At 32.8% G+C, this 12,177-nt stretch overlaps 1 protein-coding gene across 1 annotated transcript in view; it reads right to left on the bottom strand.

Moving 5' to 3' along the window:
- SCFD1 (sec1 family domain containing 1) overlaps nt 1–12,177 on the bottom strand; it is a 48,462-nt gene that overhangs the window by 3,824 nt on the left and 32,461 nt on the right. Inside the window, exons 16-23 of the mRNA XM_036383942.2 lie at nt 11,945–12,015; nt 10,977–11,056; nt 10,364–10,426; nt 9,330–9,405; nt 7,106–7,159; nt 2,698–2,750; nt 1,372–1,405; nt 34–99 (exon numbers count right to left, since the gene is read on the bottom strand). Coding sequence (XP_036239835.1) covers nt 34–99; nt 1,372–1,405; nt 2,698–2,750; nt 7,106–7,159; nt 9,330–9,405; nt 10,364–10,426; nt 10,977–11,056; nt 11,945–12,015 — 497 coding nt within the window. The remainder of the gene's footprint in view (nt 1–33; nt 100–1,371; nt 1,406–2,697; nt 2,751–7,105; nt 7,160–9,329; nt 9,406–10,363; nt 10,427–10,976; nt 11,057–11,944; nt 12,016–12,177) is intronic.

Genomic DNA, 12,177 nt, shown 5'->3' with positions numbered 1-12,177 from the left:
GTTAAGGACTACAACTGACAGAAGTACACATACCTTTATGTAGTCAATAAGATTTTGATATTCAATATAGTTTCCTCCTCCAACTACAAACACTATGGCCTAAAAGGCAACAGACATATTATTAAGAGTATGCATTCAAATTCTTGAAATTTCAGTAGTGATATACCAGATAATTAAACCTACAACAAAAATCATCACAATCACACTGTGGTCTTATAAGAAACTGGATACAGAACCACTGCTTCCTATCTGAAAGAAGATATCTGAAGTTTTGGTAGGATGCAGAATAGCAAGCTGAGAGCTTTTAACATGTCACTCTCTTCTGTTAAGACCTACTCATACATATACAGTTTCAACATGTTCCTTTTGTTGTCCAGAGATGTCTCCAATGACTAGAAGAAGAGTTAAAGTCTCCATGGATGTTTATTTGGGCCATAAATAAAGTACTTCTATCATAAAGAAATATACTTTTTCATCATTTTTTTCCCTTCCCACCTACTACTGGTAAAAACTTCTAATATTACAGGTAAAAGCCATCAGTATTTTCTGGGCAGTGTTTAAAGGAGAATTCATGTCTAGAAAAAGGAGACTTAATAGTTGTATTATTATTGTTAGCATTCATTATCCAAAATTGTTTGACCATACTATGAATTTTATATAGACTTTATCTTATTACTGACATTTTTGGTAGGACCATCTGTAGCTATATATATATATATATATGTGTGTGTGTGTGTGTGTGTATCTATATATCTAGGATACCACATGGTATTTCTTTTGTTCCTTAGGATAATTAGGATATTTCATGAGAAACAGGAAACATTTGTATATTGCCAAGGTAAATATTTTGCTTATGAAACTTTGTAGTAATCAGGTAAGACTTTTTCTATTTGTAAATATTTACACAGAAAAATACTGAAAGTTACAGGCATTTGTATGAAATGATAACATTCATTATTTTGGTTTTTTTCCTTTAACTGCAGAGACTCCTTAATATGGTCATTTACATCAATGCTGTTGTTTAAGGCTAGACAAAGGATGAAATCTAGAGAGCATTCTGAAAATCTGGTCTAAAAATGGGGGATTTAAATTGCTCACTCAATTATGATATTAGTAAATCCCTCTAACTACCTTCCGGAAAATTTTCTACTTTTTTTCTCCAGTATTAGTTAATACTTACATAGTCCTATAAAGATGAAAAGCTTCAGAATAACAGCTAATTATAATTAATACTAGATATAATTAGTCTAAGTGCTTTTTTGCAAATAAGACCTCTCATTTTCTTAATCAGGATCATCAAAAATGACTCCACTTCAGGATTTATTTATTTTTAACACATGAACATTGAAAAATAATTTCTCCGTGACTTACCTCCTGGAATGGATTTTTATTTCTTGGAACTGAACTATAAAAAATACAGCACAGATTTCATTACACATTAATAGAAATATGCACAATAAGCATCACGTACCCATCATAAACGGATTACTATATACTATTAGACAAAAATGTAAGATAGAACAATAACTGCCTTTCCATTTGTTATGGAAAATCATTCATTCTACAGAACTGAATACATGAGTAAATAGGAATTTTACTTCATCATTTCTAATGTTGCTGTTTGAATAATAAACTTTATGACAACAATTCTTCCATAGTTTAAAAGCTCTAACTATAGTGCTGTTACCTAGGAGCAAATAAAATGAGTTAAAATGTGATCAGCATTAGTACAACTCAAGGCACCTAGAATTCCTACCTCCTGGAATCTTAACTAGAGAAGGCAGTCAGTTTGCAGTTCCTGCATACACTTACTGATGCTTCCAAATCTCAAAACCAGCTATGCAGGATCAGAATGATAAAGGGAGGATAAAGGGAGGAAGAGGGAAATTACAAGTTTGGGTGGTACAGAATTTTCACACAAATAACTAAAACCAAGCCTGAATCTACTTTATCCACACTGATCCTGTAATAAAGTGGTGCAACCAAATGAGATTATTGTTTTCCCACAGGTTAAATGACAGTTATTTTTAGAAAGAATATCAAAATAAAGTATCTTCTCTGTTGCTAAGATATTAGATTAGGTGAGACTATCAGACAATTATTAGTTAAAGATACAAAGCAAAAATCAAGATTTATAAACTTCTGATGTAACTCCTCTTCCTCTCTTTTAGTGGCAAAATAAACTATATCCAAGCCTCCCTTCATATACACATGAAAATAAAATGTGCACATACCTGAACAAAAGTAAATGCAGTCAAATTTAATTTTTTTTTTCGAACTTAGTAACAAATTACTAAAGAAGGGTTGTATTAAAATCAGACTTGTAACTGTTTAAAAAGTGACAAGGAAATTTTGGTGCACTATCCAATGACTATTTAACTTAACAGTGTAAATTCACAAAGTTTCTAAGAAACCAAGCAGTACAACTATGAAGAACCCTAACACTTATTATTGCTAAATATTAATGCACATTCCTGTGACTAATGTACATGTTAGCACTTATTTTTTAGAACTTTTTTTGCAGTGTTATAAAAATTTATCTGATCGATCCAAATTCCCACTTGTAAATTCCTTCAAGACCAACTGTCTTGACTTAGAATTAATGATCAAAATAATAACTTGTAGTCAGCAAGCAAAATAAAACAGATTTCTTAAGTTAGTCTTTTCACGGAGTAAAAGGAAAGAAGCAAATCTCACCTGTCACTGCCTCGCAGCATCTTGGGGTCAAAATACCGGTAGTCATCTGTCTCCTATTAAAAAGTATGTTTTTATCTCAAAAGATCGGAATTTTGGCTAATGAATTTTTGCTTGTATCTATTACATTAAACATTGTTCAAACCAGTATCATTTCCCATCACATCATTCAACATTAATTGTGGTGTCTACTAGTACTTAAAAAGCTTGTATATAACTGAACCACTACAGAATAAACAATAGTGAGAAGCTATGAAGAGTGCTATTGAGCTTTTTATTTCTGGTTCACCTAAAATTGACTATATCACACACTTTCCAAAAAATACACTGGTTGCATAATGAATCCCAACAGAAAGACAGCATGCAGAAAGAAAAATTGTTACCAGCTTTAGAGGAACACCGATGGTTAGTAACAAACATGAACATTTTCCAGGTTACAGAGATCTGCTATTGATTTAATATTATAAAACAAAACACTTCTGAGGCAATGAGCGCTAAGGACAAGACAGATCAAAATCTGCTACTGTTATGTAACTTATCCTTCTCATGTCATGATTTATGACTACTATTAAACCAAAATTAAGCTCTTGAAGAAGAAATGAGTTCCACAAAATTTGAAAAGTTTGACTCTCTAAAGTACAGAAAAAAAATTTCTTCACAGAGAACACTGAGGCACTTCCAATATTTTTATTGGCAACAAGCAGGATTTTTGCCAATTATTATGGATGAAAAACAGGACTTCTTAGTAACTCCTTCTGACAACTTCTTGGCTTTCTCCTGTTTCTATACTACATTTTCATCCAGGTACTATTAAGTTTAGTTTGTCAATAAACTGCATGCAGAACTACAGTTTATCTGTGTGCTTACATGCAAAAACCTCTGAATTCTGCTGATTCTGTAGAGCAGAAATAATACTTCTTGAGTAGTAGACAAATTATCTGGGGGATTTACTAGAACTCACATAGCATACCTACCTCTAATAGTAAAAAGTATTTAATATACATGCGGAGGTTACACACACACAATCCATTTGATATTACAAACTTTTATATAATTATATAAAATAATCCTACAGCTTGGCTTTTAAAAAGAAAAGAATTTTGATCTAATTTCCCACTGAATCTCTGTAAAAGGCTTTTATATGTTCCACTGGGAATTTCAACTGCTGGAGTCTGCCAGCATTCATGATACCTAAAGGTGGTATAGTGACTCTGGGGTAAAGAGAGCTGGGAATGGACAGATATTGATAGACTAAAACTGAGAGGTATTTGAGAAACCTTTACCTGGGATAAAGAGTTTAACTTTCTCTGCTTATTACAGGGAATTACAGATTAATGACAGAACTAAAAATCAGAGCTAATAAACATATTACAAACATTTACTCCTGAATGTATTACTGCTGTGTTTTTTCACTGTGGCCTTGTGTAAGTAGACACACAGAGAGTGGTAAAGCAATAGAAATGTGATAACCTAGGGATTTTCCATTGTTGCTGTTTAAATACATTATTCCTGCTGAAATCAGTGCTGAGGGTGCAGGGAAAAGAAAGCGTAGTAGATTTTATTTTCTTTAACATATAGCAAGTCTGCCAAGAAAAACAAGTGTATAGCACTTTCCTTACATACAACTGAATTTGTGACTTCCCTAAGCAATTCCAGAAGAAAATAAATACTTCTGAATGTATAAACTTAGTTTTCAATATTTCAAATAAAATGGAAAAAGATCCATGGAAATGTCATTGACTTTCAGTCTGTATTTTTTTTCTGCAGAATCTAACAGGACCAATTTGGACTAGAATTTTTCTTTGTAATGCATGAAAGGTATATCCTAAGTCTGAGAGGTACCATATCTGCTGAAAGGGACAGTATTAACCAAAATACAGTTTCATTAATATATATCACAGCTAAGATCTATCTACTTCTTAAGTCAATACAAATGTACACACTGTATTGACAGAGGCTAAACCACTTTGTAAAGGTTCACTTTTCAAATATTTTCCCCACTCAATAATCAAATCATTTTCTAGAAGATCCTTAGAAGGATCTCCATAACTCTATAGTAAATCATGGTCAATTTCACAGATATGAATTAAAAGTTGTGTATACTTTTGTTTGTTTATGATGATTCAATGTTTTAACCAACCTCTATTTAATAACACCAAAACAAAGCAACTATGTTTTAGTTTTATGAACAGAATATTCCTTTATTAAAATAGGACCTTAAAAGAAATGGCCTAAAAGTGGGCTTTTAACAATAAATATTATTATTTAAAATACTCAGAAGTAACTGATTACTTTTAAGGTCATCAAGGAATGATTCTGAATATGTTTTTCAAGAAAAGGTGTAGCTATAGTTAAACAATCTAGAAAAATTAAAAGTTACAAGATAGCAACTTAACTTAGATCTTATGGCCCATAAGATCTGTTCTAGCTACTCTTGCTTCTGAAAAACCTGAAAAGCATGGGTGGCATGGACTTATTTGTCCTTGCCAGAGAGACAAAAGAAACAGCAGAGACAAGCAACACACAAAGTGATTTACAGACAACCCCACAGAGTTTTGTGCAGGACATCATTCTAAACAGGTCGAAGATTTCAACTGAAAATACTATTGATCAAATGTTTGTGGTACAACTTGTATGCACATTTCATATATTTCCTTTATTGTTGCAGTTAATATCTAGAAAAGAAATGACTTACATTCATTGTATGTAATTACTTGACTTCTCAATAATCTGCTCTAATTTTGCATTACACCTTTTATCAGTTTGTACATTTCATATACTGATTACTGTGGTTAATACGATTTCTTGAATTATAAAGGAGACTTTTTTCTGTGTTGTAAAAAAATAAAATCTTGAACTTTTTTCCTCTCCCTTTGTGTTTTGCCTGCAGTGCAGTAGTTTTCTATTCTGGGAAATAGAAAATGATCCCACACATCAGAAGATGAACAGAAGCCACAATGGTGTATTTCCACACATTGACCTTTTCCAGATACAATTTCACTTCTGTTGATAGTACAGCAAGTCTAAACACATTCCACAATGACTCTCTGGCTTGCTTCCTTGAGCTGAAACTTACTCCAAACTTGCTGTCAGTTTTCCTGCAGGTTAGGAGGATCAGCCTTTAGGGATTGCCTGGTCTCCTATGACTTGAAAAGTGGGACTCCCTGTTTTGTGCCATGAGTCTCTGCCATGGCAGTGGAACAGGAAGCTGCTGACTGACAGATTGGCCCAAATGCTTATTTTTTAAATGAGAAGATCAATGTTTTCTCCAAATTATCAAAGTGCTGGTAGCTGTTTTCTACTAAGTAAATGTGAAAAAATCAAGTCAGAAAAGAAACTTCATATGACTTGTAAACTTTTCTCAATCAACTCCTAAACTTGTAGCCTAAAGAAGCTAATGTTTATTTAAAAAAATTGGTTTAATTTTTCACCTTCTTGTAAGTTCTCTATAGTTTTAATTTCAGCTTTCTATGGTAAGTGTTCTGGGTGACCTCTGCTGGTTGACTAAATAAAGTTAGCCCTGTACATCTTTTCCAAGTCTTTCAAACAGGAACAACAATCCACTAACTCTGGAAACAGTGTCAGTTCCTTTGTTTGTTAAGAGAAAGCAAATTATCTTTGATTAGCTAAGAATCACTACATATATCATCTATGAAGTACAGTTTAAGAAAGAAGGATTACTTGCACGTTGATAATTTTTGTATTTTACCATTATTTTTCTCTCTGTACATACAGTTAATACATGCAGGTGAAAGTGGACTAAGAAGAATGTTTTGAATCTACTAACCAGGCCTACTTTTAGTTTTAAGTTCTAGCAAATGCCTTGACTGTGTAGCTAACACACAAGCAATTCAAAAATTTGTAACATTTAAATTTAAAATATCTGAGCAAATTTTCACAGAAACAAGGCAAGAAGAGGAATTTTCTGACAAAAACCACCTCTGCTTGTAAGAAGAATGACTGAATCAGTAGTAAAATATTTTCCTCTACATAGCAAAGTTTAAAGATGTGGGAAATGTAATTTTCCCTAATGCAACTCTCTAAATATTTCACTTCTGAAATTGTGCTCTTTAAAAAAACAAACACTTTGATGCAAAGAAAATTTTAGTCTACAGCTTAATGTAGAAATTTAGGAGCAACAGAAGCTTAGTATAACACAGGTCTTATAGAAGCTCAGAATAGGAAAAATCTAAAAAATATTAGTTCCAATGAGACACAATAAATTGTCATTGTTTAGAATATTAAAATGAAAGAGGTCTTACTAAATAGTTATGAAAATGGTGCCATTCTTGAAATACAGCATGATTGGATTTTTTCTATCATGAAAAAAATTAGCTTTTGCATATGACATATCACAGCCTCAAGATTTCATCTGCTCCACCTCTCTCTATATGAAGGCAATTGTACTCACAGGGTTTGACTTCATCTCCATAAGGTTGTCCAAAATACGTGTGACTGGCAGATTCTGTAAAACATAACGTGAAATTGATGGAATGCTGAAAAGCTTACTAAGAACTATTCCCAGGCACATCATTACTTATGGAAGAGTTTACAGAGCATCTGAAATACTCTTTTAAACAGTTTCCTCTTATGCTTTGTTAAGGTTAAGCTTATTTATTATCACCTAAATTACTTCTCTGTAAAAAAATGCAAACATCTGAGGTGCATATAGCTGGGGGATAAAGATAAGACATAAAGTGCAAAAAAGGTGTGAAGACAGGAACAGAGCTGTATTTAGGTATTACCAACATATGCAGATGTGATCAAACATAAATTCTTATTAAAAAATACATTGCAGTTAAGGAAAGAATTTTAAAGCTGATGCTGATAATTGTGTGATTCTGAAAAAGAACTAATGTTGTCAAAGAAATGGGTAAAAAAAGCAACCCTAGCAACAAATTTTTGGATGACCTGCAAAGGAATAAACTGAGGTGAAATTCAAGATTACTGTTCCTTATTTAACACGGGAAATGTCAGCTGGGACAAAAGATCAGAATATTAAGGAGTTAAACTACTTCAGTTATAATAAACTGAGGGTGAGTTTACATAGCAACAGGATTGGAAGTGAGTCTTGTTGACAGAATGTATCAAAAGAGGACATTCCAAAGGATGAGCTACATATTACACTGGAAAATTGATGTGAATCCCTGAATTACTGAAGGAAAAATAAAAAGTTATCTTTAATAGAAATACCACAGACCTACATTAGGCTTACAAATGCGAGGAAGAAAGGCTTCTCATCTTGCTAGCCTAAAATACCTGGAGAAGAAATTGAAAAGCCAGAAAGGCACATCCTGAAAACAAAGCAAATTGGCTTTTTGCTCCCTCAGAAGGCAAAACAAGGCAAGCCATTCTGTACAGAATAATATTAACTCTTTAAAGTCACACATTTAAAGAAATGACAAAATGTTTAATGCAAGGAGAGGAGGAAGTCTCCTGGAGACCATACTTGTTTTCTATTATTAGAAGTAACAGTTTGTCTGAAGAATTCTCTGTAAAATATAACACACAGGCAAGCTGCATGTTTAAATTTTCCTCAATCATATATCATGATATACCACTGAGTTGTAACTCTGTAATGCAGCTTATCATTCTAGTCATAGTGAAATTCCTGCAGAATTAACTTCATTAACTGCACTACAAACCCGAGACCCTAATTTTAAACTTTTCTGTGATAGCTGATAACTTTCATGTATAAATTATGTGTATAACAGGCAGAATAAACAATGACAATGATATGATTAAGTAGGTCAAAAGGATAAACCTTTAGTTAAGATTTCATTTTATTTAGTTCTAATATGTTGTATTTCTAATTTGAATTCTGACTCTTCAACTGAATTATAATATGATGATCTTTTTTTTTCAGAAATCTTGATGTGAAAATACTCCAGAATTAAGATTTTTAATTGTAAATAAATATTTATTTATTGCCATCTGATGAAATGACATACTGGGAAAATAATGTATCCTCTGCAGAGAAGGAGGTTTCTGGGAACCACAATCAATTCAACATTCCAGCTACAAGTCATACAACCAGTTTCTTTTTTTTGTGCTGTTGCTGTTGTTTGTTTTCTTTGGGAGGATGTATATTTACATGCAAGTTATGCTCAGAAATATTTTACAAAGTTAAGTGAATATTTGAAGATGGTCACGTCATTATAAACATATTTGTATTTTCATGCACATTACAAGATTATAGTTGCTGTACATTACACTCACATGGGAAAAAAGAAATGCTTTGAATTGTAAGTAAACACAGAACTAACACTTTCAGCCTTTTAATCACTCTGAAATAGATTAACTTAATGCATGTAGTTCTAAGTAAAGATACAGATAGTTACATTTTTTGTTTATGAAGGGCTAGTCTACTTTGAGTATTCCACAGCTGATTTTTTTTATAATGCTGAAATCAGTCTTAATTGCTACAAAGAGGTCTTCAAAGAAAATGTGAATTATTCATTACTTATTTGATATCTGGAAGTTACAACGGGATAGATCTATCCATAAGCAGAGATTTATGTTTACTCTTTTCACCGCACAATGGATTTTATTAATGTAACAAAGGTACTGAAATTTGTTTTTCCAAATGTTCACAGTATTCATGATAGACTTTCTAATTGTTTTTTTAAACTTACTTGTTGCTTCAGTACCAAGTTCTTCACTCCTTCCATTACAAACTGTGATCCTGTATTCATAACACGTGAAAACAGACTGAAAAAACAAAATGAAGATGATGTATGAGTTCTTTTTAATCTGTATTCTTAAGCTTTATAATGACATCCAATTCCCAATGAAATCAATAGGACCTAATTAACAAGTAATTCAGTTTGTCATAAAATATATTCTTCAGATCACATGGCAATCATGTGTATAGGAATACACTTGTAATTTACCAGATAGATCCTCACCTATCAATGGGAGCTTTGGATTTAATCCACTGAATAGTTTATTTTACACCCAATGACCAGGGTTAACAGAGAGGCTGAGCGTGTTCAACAATCCAAAGAGCTTTTTCCCAAGTGAAACAGCACCAGAATTCTCTCTAACCATACTATGCCAAGATTCCTTACAACAGTGACAGGGCATTCCTGAAAGTAAAGCTGGTAATGAGGACTGAAATCCTCTGAAGAATGGGAAGATCCTAGTCCTATATCCTTACTGGATATATGGAACTTTAGCACAGTAATTTTTTTTCTTGTGTCTTGAAATAAATAACTACACCTTTCAACAAGTCAGATACCCAGTCCAGGACATTCCAGAGTGTCCTTGCACCCCTGACAGTCTCCAAACCCAAGAGAGAAATGATTTTGAATATACAGGGCTGTTTTTATCTTCTGCCACTGACTACTTAGGGCTCAAAGTGATAGCTGTCACAGATCCAGTTCCTGCTGCTGAATTCCTCTCCTGTGAGAGTACATTTAATGTGCAGGTGCAGAGAGCACTGTATTAAGATAGTTTGTGAATTTAGTCCCAGATCCTTTTATTTTCCTCTCTTTGTGTACTATGCTGTTAAGGGCAGATGAGTGCTTGTAATTGTCTGTAACTTAAAAATTTTAGAAATAGGGAGATGTTTTGTTCTGGGCCTTGTAGAATGCTAACCACACTTTCAGCACTACTAAAATAGGATAAAAGAACCCAAAGGCTTACAAAAAATTAATCAAAATCATACCCCAAAGGTTTAGGTGTAGCGTTTCCATAGCTGGTTGGAGCTGAAGCCATCTTAGTGAAAGCTCTGTGAAAGCAGGGATAGAAATCAAATATTTATCTAAGGCACATACTTCTGTAGAATGTTCCACTCTAGTCATCTGAAAGTGAAAAAACTTCTAAATTTTGAACTCTTTCAGGAAGTAACTATTTATTATATGCATCCCTCTTGCCTACAAATACAATAGGAATTAGATTCTATAGTTAAAGACAAGTATTTCATTTAAATACCATGTAAAACTACAATAACTGATATCCAACATGACTCCCTGGTATGAAAATAAAAAACTTTGGGGTCTGAACCAGCACAACTTTTCAACTAATTCAGTAAGTTGTTTCTATCCTGGATCATTAAGGGCATGTCCTGTTCTATAGTGTTCTGGCACTACTGGAGCTTAGTTTTAAATTAAGATTTGCATGTATTACCAGAACAGTAACAGTAAAAACTTATACCAAATGAATACTTAAGGATAATTTACAATTTAAGACAAATAACACATAATTCCTGAATACAATGCTGGGTTCTATATTAACCTCATACAGTTAGCCTCATACAGAAGAAAAAAGAATTTACTTACTTCCATTGTTTTATGTAGCTCAAAGGAGCAAGATTACAACCTGCATCCATCAATGCTTTTTTATACTGCTCCAAATCAATCTGAAATCATAAAGTGGAGAATTATAAAAGGTTGAAGCTACTCTTGACTCCATGTACAAAGACAAGATATCCTTATCTAAATATTAAGTAAGTAGTGCAAAGTTATAGCATTGACCCAACTTAAAAAGTAATTATGAATCTTAACCCCATTTCCTACCAAGTACAGAAATGCAACCTGAAATTAAATTTGCCATGAGCAGATTCCATTAAAATGAACAGTATTTGTGGAATTAAATCCTGTGCACTTTCAGATATGGAACAATGTTTATACTAGCACCAACAGAATGCTGGTTTCTGTACAATGTCAAAACAGTAAAAAATAAACAAAGAGGAGCTAATATACATTAATAAAAATACTTTCTATTTGCCTAACCAAAACATTTTTTCCATCAGATAATGTTTCTATAGTGTAAGAATTTTCCTTGAAATTAATCATCCTACGTTCAAAAGAAATATGAAGAAATTGTTTCTTGAATTACTCAGATATTGGCAGATGCATTTCTCCTTCATTCTCCTGCTAGTCAACTGACTCAATCATTCTTGAATATATGAAGTGAAATGAGTCATATTTTTGTTTTGCTTTACCTACTTCTTTGAGTAGTGGAGCAGAGTAATAGAAAGCATGCTAAGATGTGTCTTGAAGTAACTCTGATCTAAATATATCACAATATAATATTCCTTCTTACTAGTCATTCATATTCTTTGTAATGGTGGCTAAAGCTTTGTGAGCAGATTTCCTGGCAATAAGACAAAATTTATTTAAAGTTTTAGAATTTCCTGAGCATTTCATACTTCCCTTTGCAAAGAAACAGAAATATCTACTTTGTGCTGAAATAAAAATCCTTTGTGGTAGCATCTGGTGTTGGAAGCTGTAAAGAACATAGGTACCTCTGAAGGTGCCTGAGCTGAGCTTATGTAATAGATGAGAAATAATCGCATTTTGTCTTCAGGAGTTCCTGCTGCAGTAAGAAAGAAAAAAAAGAATTATAAACTACAATTGTAACTATGCTACTACATTAACTGCTCTTCAGCAGCCATACATATGTATTGACAATAAATGTTATTGATAACCACGTGTATAATGGCAGACAATTTTTTTTAAGAGTTGGGTTAGATGTGCT

Source organism: Molothrus ater, chromosome 6, assembly GCF_012460135.2.
Source record: "Molothrus ater isolate BHLD 08-10-18 breed brown headed cowbird chromosome 6, BPBGC_Mater_1.1, whole genome shotgun sequence".
NCBI classification, from domain to species: Eukaryota; Metazoa; Chordata; class Aves; order Passeriformes; family Icteridae; genus Molothrus; species Molothrus ater.
Note: the sequence above shows the minus strand (reverse complement) of the source record. Positions and strands in the feature narration are given on the sequence as shown.